The sequence below is a fragment of the Erythrolamprus reginae genome, chromosome 1 (assembly GCF_031021105.1).
Source record: "Erythrolamprus reginae isolate rEryReg1 chromosome 1, rEryReg1.hap1, whole genome shotgun sequence".
Taxonomy (NCBI): Eukaryota; Metazoa; Chordata; class Lepidosauria; order Squamata; family Dipsadidae; genus Erythrolamprus; species Erythrolamprus reginae.
In genome coordinates this window covers 219287384-219307561 of record NC_091950.1, presented here as the reverse complement: position 1 = coordinate 219307561, position 20178 = coordinate 219287384, and the positions used below count along the sequence as shown (strand labels likewise).

General features: G+C 43.7%; 1 protein-coding gene across 7 annotated transcripts in view; it reads left to right on the top strand.

Annotated features, from left to right (window-relative positions):
• The window catches only part of LRRFIP1 (LRR binding FLII interacting protein 1), a 423100-nt gene that overhangs the window by 384619 nt on the left and 18303 nt on the right, over positions 1 to 20178 (top strand). For 6 of the 7 annotated variants that reach the window (XM_070732252.1, XM_070732246.1, XM_070732249.1 and 3 more), the window contains one exon: positions 18416 to 18520. In XM_070732252.1, the coding sequence (XP_070588353.1) occupies positions 18416 to 18520 (105 nt within the window). Of the gene's footprint in view, positions 1 to 4848; positions 5048 to 18415; positions 18521 to 20178 lie in introns of those variants that run through there. The other variant, XM_070732248.1, reaches the window with a different exon arrangement.

Below are 20178 nucleotides of genomic sequence, written 5' to 3'. Positions count from 1 at the left end.
TCCCGAACGCCATCACTCTACTAAACAAATAATTCCCTCAACACTGTCAGACTTTCTACTAAATCTGCACTTCTATTCTACTAGTTTTTCTCATCATTCCTATCACCCATTTCCTCCCATGTTGACTGTATGACTGTAACTTGTTGCGTATATCCTAAGATTTTTATTAATATTGCTTCTTCATTGCTTATTTGACCCCTATGACAATCATTAAGTGTTGTACCACATGATTCTTGACAAATGTATATTTTATTTTATGTACGTTGAGAGCATATGCACCAAGACAAATTCCTTGTGTGTCCAATCACACTTGGCCAATAAAAATTGTATTCTATTCTAAAATTAGTAAATCAAACTAAAGTAGAATTAGGAAAATGGGGCAACTTACAATTGTCCTTGATGGGAAGAATAGCATCTATTAAAATGAGCATACAGTGTTCCCTCGATTTTCGCGGGGGTTACGTTCCAAGACCTCCCGCGAAAGTCGATTTTCCGTGAATTAGCGGTGCGAAAGTAAAAACATCATCTGCGCATGCGCACCCTTTTTCCAAGGCCGCGCAAGGGCTTGAAGTTGGAGGCGGGGAGTGACGAAAGTGCGGAGGCTGGCAAAGATTGTTTTTAATGTCGGCCACCCACCCAGCGCCTCCGGCCTCCTCGCCACTACCCCCCACCCACCCGATTCGCCCCTCTCACCGGCTTTCTTGGGGCACGAGTCCTCCTGCAGCAGCGCTGGCGGCTACGGCTTCTTGGCCTCCTCATTTGGCCGCTAGCTGCTCTGAGTGCTTTGAGAATGCCTGCCCCACCCCTCTCGTAGTCCCTTGGCTGAGAGCGCTTTCGTCCCAGCTGTCAGCGAGGGGGGCTGCAGGAGGCGGGACAGGCGTTCTCACATAGAGCAACAGACAGAGCGAGATGGAAAGGAGAGAGGGAGAGAGAGAGGGAGAAAGAGAGAGAAAGAGCAAGAGGGGGGAGAGTGGAAGGTAGAGAGAGAGAGAGAAATGATAGAAAAAAGGGGAGGAAAAAAGAGAAATGAGAAAATGATTGAAGCAGAGAATGACAGGAAAGAGAGAGAGAAGTGACTCTTGATTGAAAGCATACAGTATGGTAAAAGCACTTAAATAATGACAGAATAAAAAAACCCAGCCCTCACCTGTGTTTGAAAATGGTTCAAGAGTTCACACACAAACACACACACACACAGGTGGGGGGGGGGAATTTACATACAGGTACAATATTCATTCATTCACTCATTCATTCATTCTTCTATGTCACTCAGTCCCAACACTTTTAACCCATAAATTACCATTTCCCATCCCCTTAATTATCATTTCCCCTTCCCATTACTGTACAGTACTGTACTGTACTGTACCTCTACCTGTACCTGTACTCATCATTGAATAAGACACTTAGTCATCCTGATAGTTATAAATGATAATTATTTATTTACATTTTTGGGGGGGTTATTTGCAAAAAATATTAGCATAACTAGGATAACTAGGGATCTTCTTCTATCACCATTTCATCGGGCACTTCTACAATGGATGCTGAAGGTGATGGTGTGACAGACCTCTTGGTTTTCGTGACAAACATAGTTATGGGCAGTTGTTGGTGCAGTTTCTTTTTCTGGGCTAACATGGCTCTGTATGGTGCAGTGATGTTGTCAAGGGAGGCTTTAAAGTGTATAGAGCGAGTCATGTTGGGATCCCAAAGTTCCACAATCTGTTGGAGATGTGCAGCAGCTCTGTGCACTTCTGCAAGCCACTCAAGCGTTAGGCCAACATCTTCTTCTTCCTCAGCTTGTTCAGCTTCCTCTTCTTCCTCTTCTTCCCTCGCTGACCTGGTCAGCTCCTCCAGATCTTTGTCTGTCAGCGGTAGGCCATGCTCATCAAGCAAACCATTGACTTCATCTGGTGTCATGTCAATGAAGCCTTCTCCACCCAGTGCCTGTGCCAGCTTCACAGATTTCTGGACTGCAGCATGTTGAATTTCTTCGGGAGCAAATCCCTTGTAATCATGCACCACTTCTGGCCACAATTTCTTCCAGCAGGCATTCATTGTCTGTGACTTCATATCCATTAAGGCATTCTGAATGTTCTTCAGACACGATGCGATCATGTACTGACGCCAGTAGCCCTTCAATGTGAAGTTTTCATCAGCGTCCATTGCTTCCACGAGGCTTCCAAGGGAATTGCGCGTGTACAGTGCCTTAAATGCGCGGATAACACCTTGATCCATCGGCTGGATAAGTGATGTGGTGTTTGGTGGCAAGAATTCGACTTGTACCCCAGCATGTTCATGTGCCAGGTCATCATGGCCTCTAGCATTGTCCATTAGGAGAAGCACTTTGAAATTCAGTCCTTTGCCAGCCAAATAATCCTTCACCTGTGGGATGAAGCACTGATGAAACCAGTCCCACGTGAGGGCTTTTGTAATCCATGCTTTAAGATTATGCATCCAGTACACTGGCAATGCATTCTTATTTCTGTTCTTGAGGGCTCTTGGATTTTGTGACTTATAAATTAGCCCTGGCTTCATCATGAAGCCTGCTGCATTTCCACACATGATCAAAGTTACCCGATCTTTCTGGGCCTTAAAACCAGGGGCTTTGGCTTCATCTTGCATCAAGAAAGTCCGTGAAGGCATCCTCTTCCAGAACAGGCCTGTTTCGTCCATGTTGAACACCTGTTCTGGAAGGTAGGCCCCTTCTTCAATTAGGTCTTTAAACGTGCCATGGACGTACTGCTCGGCTACACCTGTATCTGCTGAGGCAGCTTCTTCGTGCAATGACACACTCCTCAGGTCATAGCACCGTTGAAATTTATCAAACCACCCTTTACTTGCTGTGAATGTGGATGGGGCCGAAGAAGCAGTAGATGTTGATGGCTGGGGGTCTTCTGAGTCATCAGCACCTTCATCAGCATCTTCTTTTCCCTCATCTGCATCGCCTCCTTCTGTGTTTGCAAGACGGGTGTAGAGTTGCTGTGCCTTTGTCCGTATGGTGTTGGTATCCAAAGCAATGCTCTTTTTATGGCAGTCTTGTACCCACACGGACAAAGCAGCTTCCATTTTCATAAGGCGTTTGTTTCTAGGCGTCACCATCCTTTTTGCTGCCTTGTTGAATGTTATCAGGGAAGTTTGCCTTATCTTCTTTTCATCTTTCCGACTGTATCGCACACTCGATTCGTTGATCCCATAATGCCGACCAACATCTGCATAAGAGCGTCCCTCTTTTAGCATGCCAAAAGTTCAATTTTCTCCTTAATTGTCAGCATCTTCCTGCTCTTTTTAGTGTCGCCGCCTCCGCTCCGCGTGCAACGTTTAGGAGCCATCTTCCAACAAGTTTTAACAAGTTGTAAAAGTTCCAATGCACGCTGGGATAACACCACTGATTGGCCGAGATTTCTGTCCATCAGCATTGTCGGGCGAAATTTTTGCAATGACAACGCTGATTGGCTGAGATTTCGGTGCATCAGCAATGATAGGCGAAATTTTTGCAATGACAATGCTGATTGGCCGAGATTTCTGTCTATCAGCGTTGTCGGGCAAACTTTTTGCGATGGCAAAGCTGATTGGCCGAGATTTCGGCCAATAAGGAATGGCAGACGTAAGTTTGGTGATGACGTATGACGTCATCGGGCGGGAAAAACCGTGGTATAGGAAAAAAACTGCGGACTATTTTTAAATTAATATTTTTTGAAAAACCGTGGTATAGCCATTTCGCGAAGTTTGAACCCACGAAAATCGAGGGATCACTGTACTTCTGAAATTTCTATACCTATTTCAAACCATTCCAATAAAGCTGAACTCTAAATTTTTTACTAAATAATATCTAAATTCATATGGCAAGGTAAAAAATCGAGGATAAACATAATAGACCTATAAGATATAAAAAACAGAGGGGGATTCGGAATGCCAGATTGAAAAATGTATTATAAAGCAGCCTCATTGATGTGGATAAAAGAATGGATCAATCTTGATAACAAACGAATTTTACAATTGGAAGGCCATGATTTAGAGAAAGGTTGGCATGCTTATCTATGGGACATAGGAGACAAAATACCAAAATACTTTAATAGACATCTAATTAGACAATCCTTACTTAAAACATGGAAAACACCAAATTGGATATCCACAATGGAAGCTCTTATCTACCCAAATACAATAGAAATGACAAAAAAGATCAAATATAAAGAAATATTAGATACAAACTGTAAACTTAAAAGCAGGGAAGAATTAATAATACAAAACATAAATATAGATTGGTGGACATATCTAGAAATTAAAGCTAGATATAAAAAGGATATGGAACTAACAGGAATAGAAAGAACTACCCAACCACTAGATAAACTACTGACAGGCCTGGAAGAAAAAGTAATATAAAAAATAGATAAATATTTGATGGAATATGAAAGACCAGAGGAGATAGTCAAAGGAACAATGATTGCATGGGCGAAAAATGTCGCACATAATATATAAAGAGAGGAATGGGAACAGATTTGGAAGAGAAATATTAAACTAAAAAAATCCACAATATACAAAGAAAACCAATACAAAATGTTATACCGTTGGCATCTCCCACCCAAAAGATTAGCCAAAATGCACAAAAATTACAGCCCATTGTGTTGGAAATGTAATAAGACTCAAGGCACCTTCTTTCATCTATGGTGGTTATGTCCAGAGACAAGAAAATATTGGGAAAAAATAAATAATTGGTTATGTTAAATAACAAATACAAAAATGGAATATACACCAGAGTTTTTTCTACTGGGTATTATGAGAGGGACATATCCTAAAAATGTAAAATATTTAAGCTTGCATATAATAACAGCGGCAAGGATTGTGTTTGCACAGAACTGGAAAAACACGCAAATACCTGAAGACAACGAGATCATTAAGAAAATATACGACTGCGCAGAGATGGACAGATTGACAATGCAACTCAATAATCGAAAAGAATCGGACTACTATGAAATCTGGACAAAATGGTACCAATGGACAAAAAAAAAGAAACTCAAACTAAACATTGAAACAAAACATCAAGAAATCTAAAAGCAATCAAAAGATAATGTTGATAGGAATGTATATATGATGTAGATTCATCTGTAAATATGATCATGTATTGTTTAAAAAAAACGGAAAAATTTAATAAATACATTTTAAAAAAAAGAAATAGGGAGGGAGGATCTAGGTATTTGGAGGAGGGGGAAGCAACGGTGGGGAGATACTCATATGTGTCTGATTAAGGAGGAAAGTTCTCACTATATACTGCGGGGCTGAATAGATATGTTTATAGCCAACTCAAGGTCAGTAGTTTGTGTAGATCAGATGGGAAGGGTTCACCTGAAGATGCGACCCACATGATATTTGGGAGGCTATCGGGATTGGATGGCCAGCCTGGGTCTTTCAGACAAAGGATTTGGAATTAGTTTATATATGTGATTTTCATGACTTTTGCCTCAGATCTTGCTTTTAACTTGTTGCTATCAGTTCTTATCCAATAAAAGTACCTTTCTGTACAATTATGAAGTTTTTATTTCCTGGGTTTTGAGCGGAGGCACATCAGACAGCAATCTTTACAATATGTGTTGTGATGACATCATGATAGATAGATGGATAGATATAGAGATTATATTTATTTATTTATTTATTTATTTATTTATTATTAGAGTTGAAAGGGACTGTCAGGTCATCAAGTCCAACCCCCTGGCCAAGTAGGAAATCCTGTAGCATCCCAGCCAAATGGCAGTCCAATTTCCTCTTTAAAATGTCCAGAGTATTGGAGTTCACAACATCTGCTGGTAGGTTGTTCCACTGGTTGATCGTTCTGACCGTCAGGAAGTTCTTCCTTATTCCCAGGTTGAATCTCTCTTTTGTCAGCTTCCAGACGCTGTTCCTCGTCCGGCCCTCTGGTGCCCTAGAAAATAGAGTGACCCCCTCCTCTCTGTGGCAACCCCTCAAATACCTGTATACTGCTGTCATGGCACTCCCTAGGCTATCCATGCCCAGTTCCCACAATCTCTCTTCATAAGTCTTGGTTTCTAGTCCCTTAATCATTTTGGTTCCTCTTTTCTGCACCTTCTCCAGAGTTTCAATGTCTCTTTTGAAGTGTGGTGATCAGAACTGAATGCAGTACTCCAGATGTGGTCTGACCAGTGTGTAGTAGAGTGGTGTTAATACCTCCCTGGTCTTGGAGTGTATTCCCCTGTTGATGCAGCTTAGAATTGTGTTGGCTTTTTTAGCCACTGCAGCACATTGCTGGCTCATGTTTAGTTGATTATCCATCAAGACTCCGAGATCTCTTTCACAGTCACTACTGTTAAGTGGGGTTTCTCCCAGGCTGTATGCGTGTCTAGGTTTTTTTTTTTACCTAGGTGAAGGACTTTGCTCTTCTCGACTTTGAACAGCATTTTGTTAGTTTGGGCCCACAGTGATAATCTATCTAGGTCTTTCTGTATTTTGAGCCTATCCTCTAGGGCAGCGTTTCCCAGCCTGTGTGTCGCGGCACACTAGTGTGCCGCGAGACACGGTCAGGTGTGCCGCAAAGCTCCTAGGGAAGCTCCAGTGGGGCGGGGCGGGGAGGGGCAGGCAGTAGAAGAGAGCTGCGGCCGCCCCTGCCTCTCCATGGTGCCTCCGGCCCCCTCGTGCTCCTGGCCTCTCGGCCCTGCCCCCCGCCCGCCCGATCTGCCCCCTCTCCTCCTCTGTCGCCCCCTGCCTTGGGGCGCGACTTCTCTCACGGCAGCTGCGGCTGCAGCTCCCTTCTACTGCCCTCCCCGCCCCGCCCAGCTGGAGCTTCCCTAGGAGCTTTGCCCAGCCGGGTTTCAGATATGGCATCAGCCTCGACCCCAGGGAAGGGGGGGAGGAGTGGCTATTATAGCCAGGGAGAGCCTTGGCCTGGCTGAGGCCTGGAACAAGGCTGCAGCAGAGGCTCTGGACCGAATTGCGCCGTTGCGACCTCTCCGTGGCACTAGACCCCATAGAGCTCCATGGTTCAACGAGGAGCTCCGGGAGTTGAAACGCCAGAAGAGACATATAGAGAAGCGATGGAGGAAGAGTAAGTCCGAATCCGATCGAGCACTTGTAAGAGCTCACATTAAGACTTACAAAGTGGCGCTCAAGGCGGGAAGATGCGCGTATCATGCCGCTTTGATTGCATCAGCGGAATCCTGCCCGGCCGCTCTGTTTAGGGTAACCTACTCCCTTCTTAACCAGGGGGGAGTTGGGGAGCCCTTGCAGAGTAGTGCCGAGGATTTTAACACGTTTTTCACTGATAAAATCGCTCGGATCCGGGCGGACCTCAACTCCAATTGGATAACAGAGTCGACTGACAACGAGTCAGTCGAGGTGACTGGGGCACGTACTTATCCACCTGTCTGGGAAGAGTTTGATCTGGTGACACCTGATGAAGTGGACAAGGCCATTGGAGCTGTGAGTTCCGCCACCTGTCTACTGGATCCGTGTCCCTCCTGGCTGGTTTCGGCCAGCAGGGAGGTGACATGGAGCTGGGTCCAGGAGATTGTCAATGCTTCCTTGGGGAGGGGGTCTTTTCCATCACCCTATAAAGAGGTGCTTGTGCGCCCCCTCCTCAAGAAGCCTTCCCTGGACCCAGCCGTGCTTAATAACTACCGTCCAGTCTCCAACCTTCCCTTTATGGTCTGGATAGGTGTCAACAGACTCAAGCTCAACCCGGATAAGACGGAGTGGCTGTGGGTTCTGCCTCCCAAGGACAATGCCATCTGTCCGTCCATAACCCTGGGGGGGGGGGAATTACTGACCTCCTCGGAGAGGATCTGCAACTTGGGCGTCCTCCTTGATCCACAGCTCACATTAGAGAAACATCTTTCTGCTGTGGCGAGGGGGGGCGTTTGCCCAGGTTCGCCTGGTGCACCAGTTGCAGCCCTATCTGGACCAGGACTCACTGCTCACAGTCACTCATGCCCTCATCACCTCGAGGCTCGACTACTGTAATGCTCTCTACATGGGGCTACCTTTGAACAGTGTTCGGAAACTTCAGATCGTGCAGAATGCAGCTGCGAGAGCAATCATGGGCTTCCCAAGGCATGCCCATGTTACACCAACACTCCACAGTCTGCATTGGTTGCCGATCAGTTTCCGGTCACAATTCAAAGTGTTGGTTATGACCTTCATGGCACCGGACCAGAATATCTCCGGGACCGCCTTCTGCCACACAAATCCCAGCGACCGGTTAGGTCCCACAGAGTTGGCCTTCTCCGGGTCCTGTCGACTAAACAATGTCATTTGGCGGGACCCAGGAGAAGAGCCTTCTCTGTGGCGGCCCCGACCCTCTGGAACCAGCTCCCCCCAGATATCAGAGTTGCCCCCACCCTCCTTGCCTTTCGCAAGCTCCTTAAAACCCACCTCTGTCATCAGGCATGGGGGAATTGAAATTTTTTTTCTCCTTTCCCCGTAGGCTTATAGAATTTATACATGGTATGTTTGTTGGTATGATTGGTCTCTTAAATTGGGGTTTTTTAGATTACTTTTTAATATTAGATTTGTTACATTGTTTTTTATTGTTGTTAGCCGCCCCGAGTCTTCGGAGAGGGGCAGCATACAAATCTAAATAAACTAAACTAAACTAAACTAGATATTTTGCTCTTGGCTTATAGTGGTTTATATAAGAAACACCCCCGATATTTATTTATTTATTTATTTATTTATTTATTGGATTTGTATGCCACCCCTCTCCGGAGACTCGGGGCTGCTAACAGCAACAATAAAGCAGTGTACAATAGTAGTCTGATGTTAGAAACAATTAAAAACCCATTAATATAAAAAAACCAAACATACATACATACATACCATGCATAGAATTGTAAAGGCCTAGGGGGAAGAGGGTCTCAATTCCCCCATGCCTGACGGCAGATATGGTGGTGGGGTATGTGTGTGTGTGTCGGGGTGGTGGGTAATTTTTTTCACTATGCACTGTTTTATGTTGTGTGTATATTAACCTTGTTAAAAAATCAATAAAAATATTTTTTTTAAAAAGAGGTTAACTTGTTCGCGTGTGAGCTGTCATAGTCAGGGGCTCTATAGCATAGGAGGAAGCGGAGTGTGGTGTCTGAGGTTAGTTCACAGATGATAATTTCAGGGAGGTAAAGTTCTTGTTTTAACTTGGATTTGCTTTATGTTGAGTGATTTCTTGTAGAAGATTGCAACTCCACCTCCTCTACGGGTTGCGCGATCAGATCGGAAAATGTGGTAGTCTTTTGTAGTGATAATGGAGTCAGGAAGGCATGTAGTTAACCATATTTCGCATATAAAAATGATGTCAAATTTGGTGGGTTTTAGTAGGAGAAGAAGTTCGGGTATTTTGTCAGCAATGCTTCTTGCGTTCATTAGTTTACATTTAATGTTGAAAGTGGTTGATGATGAGGAAGTAAGGAGTGTGCATTCCTAGTCTTGGTTGAATGGAAGTTGGAGATGGGCAGGTAATTAGGATGGATTTGAGCGGTAGTTGTTTGAGGGTTGAGGTTTATGGTGGGTTGTTCTTGGTTGACAGTGGATTGTATGCTGGGATGGTTTTGAATGATGGAGTTTGGAGGATTGGATGATGGGATGTGGGTCTTGGTTTTGATGCAGTCAGCTCGGTAGTCAATGTATGGGTTGGTTTGTCCTTGGTCTTGACATTTTTAAAGTTCTGCACGGAGTTCTCTGGATTGGATTATTTGCAATATAGATAAGTCTGGTCTTGCACGAAGTTTCTTGGGGTTGGAGTCATTTCGATTAATGGAATTTATAGTATTGATGAATTTACATTTGCTAATTTCGTTTTTGAAGATGACTCTGCAGAATTGAGGGGCTGCTGAGCCATCTCTGTATTTGAACTCGGGACCGTCTCTGGACACTTCGATGATTTCATCCATAGGGATTACTGGTGCAATGATATTGCAAATCTTGTTGATACCAGGTTCATTTGTGATATCCAGGCCAAATAGAATGGCATTGTTACGTTTTTGTTCCCTTTCAAGGGTGTCTTTGATCAGTAGGGATGTTATTTGGGTGATTGGTGGATTGATGAGGAAGTGGTTGATGTGGTTGCTCATATGGTGGAGTTAGTGAATGATGGGTTATTGGTTGAGGTAGAGATTGTTGATGATCAATTAAATTTCTGTTTGCCTGTGCTGAGATTTTGTTGACCAAGGATGTGAAGCATGCTTGTATTCGTGCTTCTATCCGTATTTCCATGGACTCAATATAATCATCTTCGAAAGAAGGTTTGGTGTAGTCGGTATTGGAATTGTTGTATCAGTGGATATTGTTTTTACTTACAACGGTCAAAGATGAGATGAGTTTATTACTTTTAAGAAACGAAAGATAGATATTTTTTGCTGAGGTCCATTTGTACCAATTGTCCCATATTTTATAGTAATCTGACTCTTTTTTGTTTTGAATCTCCATTGTGATTTTGGACATCTCCGCACATTCCATAATTTTAGTAATGATTGTTAATATTGGGTTTTTTTTCTTGTTTCCATAGTTGGGCATATGAAATTCTTGCAGCTCCTAGGATCTGCAAGATTAGATATTTTTCTGGTTGGGGGAGTTTCTGCCTAAGTATACCTAATAGGTATGCTTCGGGTTTAAGTAGTAAATTAATCGACATGGCTTGGTCTATTAAACTTTTAATGTTTTTCCAAAAAAAATTGGCATACGTGCAAGCCCACCAAAAGTGATAGTATGTTCCTGGTTTCATTTTACATTTCCAGCAGTTAGGGGACAAGTTTGGAAACATTCTGGATAATCTAGCTGGAGGGAGGTGCCACCGGTAGAACATTTTCAATTGATTTTCTTTATAAGACATTGCTATAGTCATTTTGTAATTTGAGGTCCATGTTTTTTCCCATTCTGTTAAATTAATTTGTATAGCCAAAATTCTGGGCCCAGGCAATCATACAACCTTTGACTTGCTCTTTGAAATTGTCATACATTAGGAAATAATGATATAATTTAGAAATCATTTTGGATGTTGGACTGAAGAAAATTGAGTCTATTACGTTATTTTTTTGAAATCCAATTTTTTTTTGGTGTTCACTGTACAGTAGTACCTCGACTTACGAATTTAATTGGTGCGGGAAGGAGGCTCGTAAGTTGAAAAGCTCGTATGACGAAACATTGTTTCCCATAGGAATCAATGGAAAAGCGATTAATGCGTGCAAGCCCAAAAATAAGAAACCGTCCGCCACCACCGAAGGAGGCTTGAGCCTCCCGATCCTCCCCGCACCTTTGCCATGCATGTCAGGAGAGAGAGGGAAGGAGGGAGAGAGAAGCAGACGGGCAGCAGCCGCAGCGGAGGCCAAGTCTCGCTCCGGGCTGTGCCCCCTCTGAGCACTCACCGCCTGTCCCTGTCAGCGGCCCAGCCACTTTCACCCGCCTGGACAACCGCCAGAGGGGCTCCTCCGGAGGGGCGCACGGGGAAGGGCTTGAGCCGCCGCCTTCTCCTTTCCCCGTGGGAGCGTCTGAGTCAGAGGCAGGTCTTGCCGGGCCGATTGCCGAGCGGGGGCGGGGCGCGGAAGGAGGTGAAGGCGCTGCCGCACCGGCCCCCTCAGGCCCCTCTGTCCCCCTCCGAAGACATCCTTGGCCATTACAGATCTGGCAGCCCCGGTCGAAGGGAAAGTTCCTCCGTTCCGCTCCAGAGCTGCCGACCCAGGCCCTCCAAGGCGCAGCGGGTGTGCGGGGGAAGCTGAGGGAATCCACCGGACTCTGCCTCCGGCTGCAGCTTCCTCTCCAATTGGTCCCCCCTGCACAAACCAAACGGGAGATCCGGTCCAGGTTTCCGAGCGGGGCGCCTTTTGCCAGCCGCCCGCCCGAAGTCAGGTGCGTCCTCGGGGCGCTAAAGGGGCTCCGGCTGACTGCGCTGCAGAGGATTCCTGGGCAGGGAGACCGGCGGGCGGGAGAGACAGCCGGCACCGTGCCCAGCAAGAGGGACCTTCGCTTGGCTCGCCCGTGTCTCCAGCGTCCCCCAGAGGCGTCTCCGGCGTCTTTCTTTCCCCTTCTAAAGTTAAAAAGAGCAGCCGCAGTCCATCCCGACTTGAAACGGCTAGCAGCGAGCGCAGGGGGGACTGCTAGCCGTTTCAAGTCGGGATGGACTGCGGCTGCTCTTTTTAACTTTAGAAGGGGAAAGAAAGACGCCGGAGACGCTTCTGGGGGACGCTGGAGACGCGGGCGAGCCAAGCAAAGGTCCCTCTTGCTGGGCACGGTGCCGGCTGTCTCTCCCGCCCGCCGGTCTCCCTGCCCAGGAATCCTCTGCAGTGCAGTCAGCCGGAGCCCCTTTAGCGCCCCGAGGACGCACCTGACTTCGGGCGGGCGGCTGGCAAAAGGCGCCCCGCTCGGAAACCTGGACCGGATCTCCCGTTTGGTTTGCGCAGGGGGGATCAATTGGAGAGGAAGCTGCAGCAGGAGGCAGAGTCCGGTGGATTCCCTCAGCTTCCCCCGCACACCCGCTGCGCCTTGGAGGGCCTGGGTCGGCGGCTCTGGAGCGGAACGGAGGAACTTTCCCTTCGACCGGGGCTGCCAGATCTGTAATGGCCAAGGATGTCTTCGGAGGGGGACGGAGCGGCCTGAGGGGGCCGGTGCGGCAGCACCTTCGCCTCCTTCCGCGCCCCGCCCCCGCTCGGCAATCGGCCCGGCAAGACCTGCCTCTGACTCAGGCGCTCCCACGGGGAAAGGAGAAGGCGGCGGCTCAAGCCCTTCCCCGTGCGCCCCTCCGGAGGAGCCCCTCTGGCGGTTGTCCGGGCGGGTGAAGGTGGCTGGGCCGCTGACAGGGACAGGCGGTGAGCGCTCGTATCCCGAATTTGGGCTCGTAAGTAGAACAAAAATATCTCTCCCCTCCTAGCTCGCATCTCGAAATGCTCGTATATAGAGCAGCTCGTATGTCGAGGTTCTACTGTATTTTGAATTAATTTGTAGATACATTAACCAATCTAAATTTATCCCTATGTTTTGTAATTGATGTTTTGATAAGAGAATATTGTTATTGTGTAGTACATTTTGGTATGTTAGTAGTTTGGCAGGGGAGAAAAGGTTAGGGTAAATGATTAGTTCATTCGGTGATAACCATTTTGGTACTGAATTGTAATGATTTCTCTTTATAAGATGCCAAATTGTTATTATGGTTTTTCATAGGTAGTGGTGTTTAAAGTATTTAGGTATTTTTTTGGAATCCATCATTAGAAATGAATGCCCTCCGGATTGAAGGTCAAAACCTTCAATAGTTAGCAATCTTCTGTTTTTAAGAGTCACCCAGTCTCTTAACATAGTTAGGATCGCTGCTTGGTAGTATAAATGAAAATTTGGAAGTCCAAGGCCACCTCTAATTCTATGATCCTGGAGATTTTTACATTTAATTCTGGCCTTCTTCTTTGACCATATGAATTTCCATATTTCCTTGTGTAGAATTTCAAAGAAAGTTTTGTTTAAATTTGTTGGGGCAACTTGGAAGAGATATAAGAATCTTGGCAAAATATTGGATTTGATGGCAAATATTTTTCCCATCAAAGATAATTTCAGTTTAGACCATCATATTAAGTCTTTTTGAACGTCTTTAAGTAATCGATCATAATTGTCTTTTTTTATAGTGCTATAATTTGAGGTCATCCATACACCTAAATATTTAATTTTTTTGACTGTTTTTATATTAATCAGATCCTCAAGAAATGTAGTTTGTTTTGGGGTCATGTTTTTAATTAAAATCTGAGTCTTTCTCTTATTGATTTTTAGACCAGTTACTTCTCCAAATTTGTGTATTTCATTTAATAAGATCGGGGCGGTTTCTATTGGATCTTATACTATAAACACAACATTGTCTGCAAAAGCCTGAAGTTTGTATTGTTCTCTTTTGATGGTAATACCCTGAATTTGGTCATTATTTCTTATTCAAAAGTGTTTCTATCACTAGAATGAAGATAACGTACACCTTTCATTATTCGTATTTTATCCGTGATGTCGTTATTAAAAAGGATTTTGGCAGATTGTTGGGAATAAATGGCTTTAATTAAATGTAGAAAATTTTCACCAAAGTTCATATAGTCAATTTGGGCAGTAAAGTATTGCCATTGAAGACTGTCAAATGCTTTCTTTAAATCCATGCACTGGTTTGTCACAGTGTTTATCATAGTATTCGATAGTATTTAATATTATTCTTGTGTTGGTTGCTGATTTCTTGTTTGGCATGGTTGATGAGAAACTTTTCTGGGCTTTGGGAAGGTTCCTATGCAAACAAGGGCAGTTGCCCTAAATGTTCACCACTTTAGATTTACTCTTTACACTTTAAATTCACTCTTTGTTTACCACTTTAAATCGTGGCTTTAAATTAAGGATGGAACTACTATGCTCCTGAGGTTTGGATGGATTAGCTGGTTACCAGGAGCTTTCCATAGTTACTATGGTTTCACCTTTAGTATCTCTGTTTTGAACCTTCAGGGGATCTGTTTTGAACCTTCAGGGGATCTGCTTGGTAGAGATTGTCAGAGAGTAAAGAGGAATCTTTGTTGAATTAATGAGCCACGTGGTAATGGTGGCCATTTTATTTACAAGAGTAAGACTGAAACTCCAAATTCTAAACAATTTGCTGCCTTTGTGCCTTTATGGGCAATACTTCCTTTCTTCAAGGCTTTGAGATGCAGATTGAGGTGGGCTAGCGGGGGGGGGAGAGAAAAACCTTTCCTCTAAAGATTTCTTCTTGATGCTTGAGGTTAATTTTAAGCCTCTGACCTTACGGTTTGGAGCTTAAGGTTTGAGTTTAAGCTTTGGAAGAGGGAAAGAGTCTTTCTGGAGTTAAGGGGAGAAAAGTATCTGGATTCTATACCTCAGATTTAGGCTGCTGAGATTCTTTGTTTGTTATGGAGCAGCTGGAAGAAGGTAAGTGGAAAAGGGTACACGTTGCTACATTTGTAGCACGCTAGAAAACTTACCAGGTCTGATGACTGCAGGCATTCGGGGCTCCTTGCTTTCCAAGCCTTGTGAAGCTGATCAAACGCTCCTTGGCTTCCTTGTATCCATTGTGGCTTTTTGCTTAGGAATTCTCCCCTCAGGATCTTTGCAATTCCTTATGGTTTCTTTGCAATCTCTTATGGCCTTTCGGTCAGAAAATCTCTCCTCTGGATCGCCTGAGGTCTTTCCCTTACTTTTCTCTACTTTTTAAAAAAAAAGATTTTAACTACTTTTCTCTGGGAAAAGTCATATCTGAGTCTTGTTTCTTGTTCAATAGACTGCAACAAAGGAGCATCGACTTCCCATCTTTCTTGTTTCTTCTTGCTTTCTTCCTATGCACCAATTAATGTTGGGTTCCATTTTCTCAACCACGGCAGTTCCAAAATAAGGGGGTTATCCATCTGGGGCCCCACAATAAACTCTATAGTCTCTTGGTGAGACCCCATTGTCATGATTAGGGGCTCAGTCTCGTGCTTAGCTGGTTTCCCACCGGTCACTGACCAGTCCAACTGGCAAAAGGAGATGGGATCCTTCATGGGCCGTAGCTTTAAACCCATTTTTTCCACTACCTCTGGGCACATAAGGTTTCTGGTGCACCCAGAGTCCAAAACGGTTGGCATCCTTCCCCTTGTCTCCCCTGTTGGGTCCCATAGTGTGACAGGGATGTAAAAAGATCCATGGGGAATCTTACCGATATGACCTCCTCAGGCTCACTGTCTTCAATGACTAGGCAGACTGGAGGTCCCAGCTCCTCCCCTTTTGGGGGGCGACCTCTACAGCCTCCTTCCCTTGGCGCCCTGCCTCTGGAGGCTTAGTGGTACATTGCTCTGTTCTCTTGCTGCCAGTAAGTGTCCCCCTCGGCACAGGTTTGGAAAGGCACTCAGCTGCCCTATGGCCTTCTTTTCCACATCTGAAACATGCTGATGGCCTGGGCTTAGGTGCCGCAGATCTCCCAACTTTTTTCAGGCTCTGTTCTGCCGCCAGAGCGGAGGTTTTCTCTTGCTGACTCCTCAGCAAATCGATCTCCACTTCTACTGCCAGCTGGAAGCACCGATTCAGATCCTTGGGAGCCCCTCTTAATTTGCAATGTTGGTAGATGTCATCATTCAGGCCATCCATGTAGTATTCCATGAGGACCCTAATTGGATATGTGCTCATGCAGGACATCAACTCCTGGAACTCCTGGGTGTAGTCAGCCACAGACCTCCCACCCTGCTTCAAGGTTTTTATTTTGTGTCTGGCTTTTCACTCCTCTAGGGCAGTGTTTCCCAACCTTGGCAACTTGAAGATAGCTGGACTTCAACTCCCAGAATTCCCTATCCAGTGAATGCTGGCTGGGGAATTCTGGGAGTTGAAGTCCAGATATCTTCAAGTTGCCAAGGTTGGTAAACACTGCTCTAGGGGGTCTTCAAAATGCGCTTGAAGGGCCGTCATAAAATCCTCAAAATTCCTCAACTCGGGGTCACTTTGTTCATGCAATGAGACCATCCAGTCCACTGCCCTTCCGTTGAACGCCCTAGTAACCACTCTAATCCTCGCAGGGTCATTAGGGAATTCCCCCTCATAATCTACCATATATTGCCAGACTTGAGCCAAGAAATGCCTCAAACCCCCAGGGGATCTGTCATACCTCTGGGCCAGTGGGGGGCATCTGGAGCGCGACACTTGCGGGTTCCCCCCACACATGATAGCTCTGCACTGGGGGTGGTCTGGGCTGCTGCTCTTCGGCACACTGTATCCCGATGGGCCTTTTGTGGGCTCCCCCTCCCCTTCTCCATTACTTTTTCAGCCAGCCAGATCCCAATGGTTCTTCCTCTCCATTGCTTGTAAAACCTCTTTGATGCCTGCCCCCAGCTTTGATAATAGGAGCCCCTCTTCACTTAACATTTCCTGTTCTTTTTTCAGCTTCCTTCGCCAGGTAACATTTGCATCAGAGGGGGGAGGTTCAATTTCCAAAGTATGATTTATGCCTACACACATGAGGCTTGACGTCAGGTTGGTTGTCTTCCCACCGGCCCCAATTTTTCTCATTTTGAGCGGAGATAGGGGAAGGGCAGAGCAGGCCAACTGCTCCTTCTGGCTGCTCTCCTCTGCTATCTTGTTTGGACATTGCTGCTCAGTCCCCTTGTTAGATTATTCTCCAGGATGGCTGTTCACTGCAGAGACTTTGCTTAATGTCAGGATGGCTCCACTCAGAGTCCATTTTGAACTTCAAAGGTAAACTTTACTAAATCAGAAGTGAATGCATCAGAAACAAAGCAAAGTCTGAGGGAAAAGGTGCAATAGTTGCCCATATCAAAGTATCCCACTTGCCCCCCTTTGGGAAAAAAACCAATCCCCATTGTCCATCTTCGTCAGATGGACACATCTTCACCGTCGTGTCATGGTTATGGAATGCACGCCATTAATGGACCTTCTTATCACCTCTGCTCAGGAGAAACAAAACTTACTAGGGCCCCTCTGGAAAACTTCCCCTCCCAAATCCCAAAACACCTCCCCCCGTTTCTTATGACAGCTGAAGCATAGTTGAAGGATGAAACATAGTGAGGGTGACAGTTTGACTTAAAAATATTTAAAAATTTTTTTCCTGAAAATAAAACTTATGAATCCAATAGGAATGGTAATATTTTCAGTAATTTTGATTTCTTTATTATGTTGGATAGGCTGTGGTTTTAGATTGTTGAATCTTATTAGCAACTGCTAAATTCAATTGAAAGTTGTCTATCTATTTAGTTGCATTGTTAGCTCATCACCCAAGAGGATTTTTTTTTAAAATAAACCTTTGCATTCATATTTGTTCCTATAGTTCAGGAGTCTGATTATATTATATTAATTAGAGCCTCTCCATTATCCCACATGCAATTCCAAAACGCATTTCAGAACACTCAGAGGTTATTTTAGCAAGTCATAGTTGCTTTAAGGAGTTGATGCCATGTCTGTAGATCCACATTCTAAAGCAACTTTTGTGGACCAAATCCAAAGCATTGCACAATTATATTCTTTCTGCCAGTACGTTCTGAATAAGTTTTTGTACATCTCCCTGTTTACACTATTTCTCAAATTAGCTGAAATGTTGATAGCAGACCTGCATGGGTTGCAGTCTTACATCCTTTTTTTATATCCCAAAGATATATATAAAAAAAAAGGAATTTATTTTAAGTTCTTAACTTTATACTTTCAATTTAATTTTTTCAAAGCTTGAAGTAAAACATGTTTTACAACCTGTATTATTCCTTGTTTGCATTCACAGTGTCATGTTTGGGAAGCCAGTTACTTCATAGGCATCTTAAAAGCAGTTTATTTTAAATTTTAGAATTATGTGTTAATGTTTGATTATTTTGAAGCTATGATTATATTTAGAGTTTTATTAAATTTCATTTTCTGTTTATTTTGTGTAGACAATGAAATGAAAATGGAGTATGCATTTTTATTAAAATAAATAATATTCTATCATATCATATCATGCTAGGTGTTACGATTAGAAGGTCAAGTTGTTCGCTATAAAACAGCTGCAGAAAATGCTGAAAGAATAGAGGATGAACTGAAAGCAGAGAAACGTAAGCTCCAAAGAGAGGTAATCTGCATTACTGTACTTTTGAATTCAAAAAACGAGTTGAATTAAAAAAAATAAAACTTTAATATGAGTAATAGGATTCTAGACTAATCATTTCTGTATTAAATGAAAACTTTTACAGTCTCTAGCCATGAATAATGTCCCTAAAATTAGTTTGCAGATTGAAGTATTTTATATTTCCTTCCTGCTTGTGCCAAAGCACTAAAAGAAAGCCTTTTTAAAACACTAATTAGAAACATAGAAACATAGAAGTCTGACGGCAGAAAAAGACCTCATGGTCCATCTAGTCTGCCTTTATACTATTTTCTGTATTTTATCTTAGGATGGATATATGTTTATCCCAGGCATGTTTAAATTCAGTTACTGTGGATTTATCTACCACGTCTGCTGGAAGTTTGTTCCAAGGATCTACTACTCTTTCAGTAAAATAATATTTTCTCATGTTGCTTTTGATCTTTCCCCCAACTAACTTCAGATTGTGTCCCCTTGTTCTTGTGTTCACTTTCCTATTAAAAACAATTAAATGAAGATAAAGCAAGTTGCTATGGCTTACTTACTAAAAAAAGGCATGCTATCCATTAGTTCTTACATTTGGTTCTGGAAAACAAAACAAAATTGATAAAATAAATATTGCCCAAAGTTTTATAATATGCACCCAATTAAAGAATAAAATATCGTAATTACAGCTGAATTCAACATTAACACAATTTACTAATCTCAGATAGTTAGTTCCTTTTCTAGGTAGGATGGATTATTCAGGAAAAGCTATGAGCTTTTAACAACTTCAAAATGATACATTAAAATAACAGGCAAAACATTTTAACATCTGCATTCATTAACACCTGCTTTCATTAATCAGGGAGGTGCTCAGCGGTTAAGACAATGGGCTTGTCGGCTGGAAAGCCAGCAGCTGAGATTCAAACACTATGCAACAGGATGAGCTCCTGTTCTCGCTTCAGCTCCTGCCAACTTAGCAATTTGAAAACTTGCAAATGCGAGTAGATAAATAAGCACCACTTTGGTGGGAATGTAACAGAGCTTCATAATGGTCACATGACAGAAATATCTATGGACAGTGCAGGCTCAGTGGCCTTGAAACTGAGAGGAACACTGCCTCTTATAGTTGGCAATGACTACCAGAATAAAATCCACAGAGACTCATCTACCTTATTTTATTCATTAATCAAACAAACAGTTTTTTAATTGTCTATTATGTATAATTTCAGCTCATTTAAGAATTAAAGAAATATGATTCATAAAGAAATCCCGCTCTAGATTCAAATACAAACTGAAGAAAAATTTAAAGTTTAAGAATGCACCTTAAAGAATTTATCTAAGCTTGACATTTCACCTTTCCTATAAGTAATATTTTTAATTTCTCCAACTTAATTTGTTCAGAAAGTACCATATTTTTGACACTATAAGATGCACCAGACCATAAGATGCACATTAGCTTTAGAGTAGGAAAGCAAGAAAAATAAAATCTGCCTCTGCCTTCCAGCATCCATCTGGTATTCATCTGCTTAGTGTCCTTGCAGCAAACAGGAAACAGCCTGGTTATCGCAGCCCCAACACATGGCTTGTCAGGGTTCTGCTCTGTTGAGCTCACCACCGGTCAACTGAGCTGAGCTACTGCCACTGGCGGGGAACACTGGACC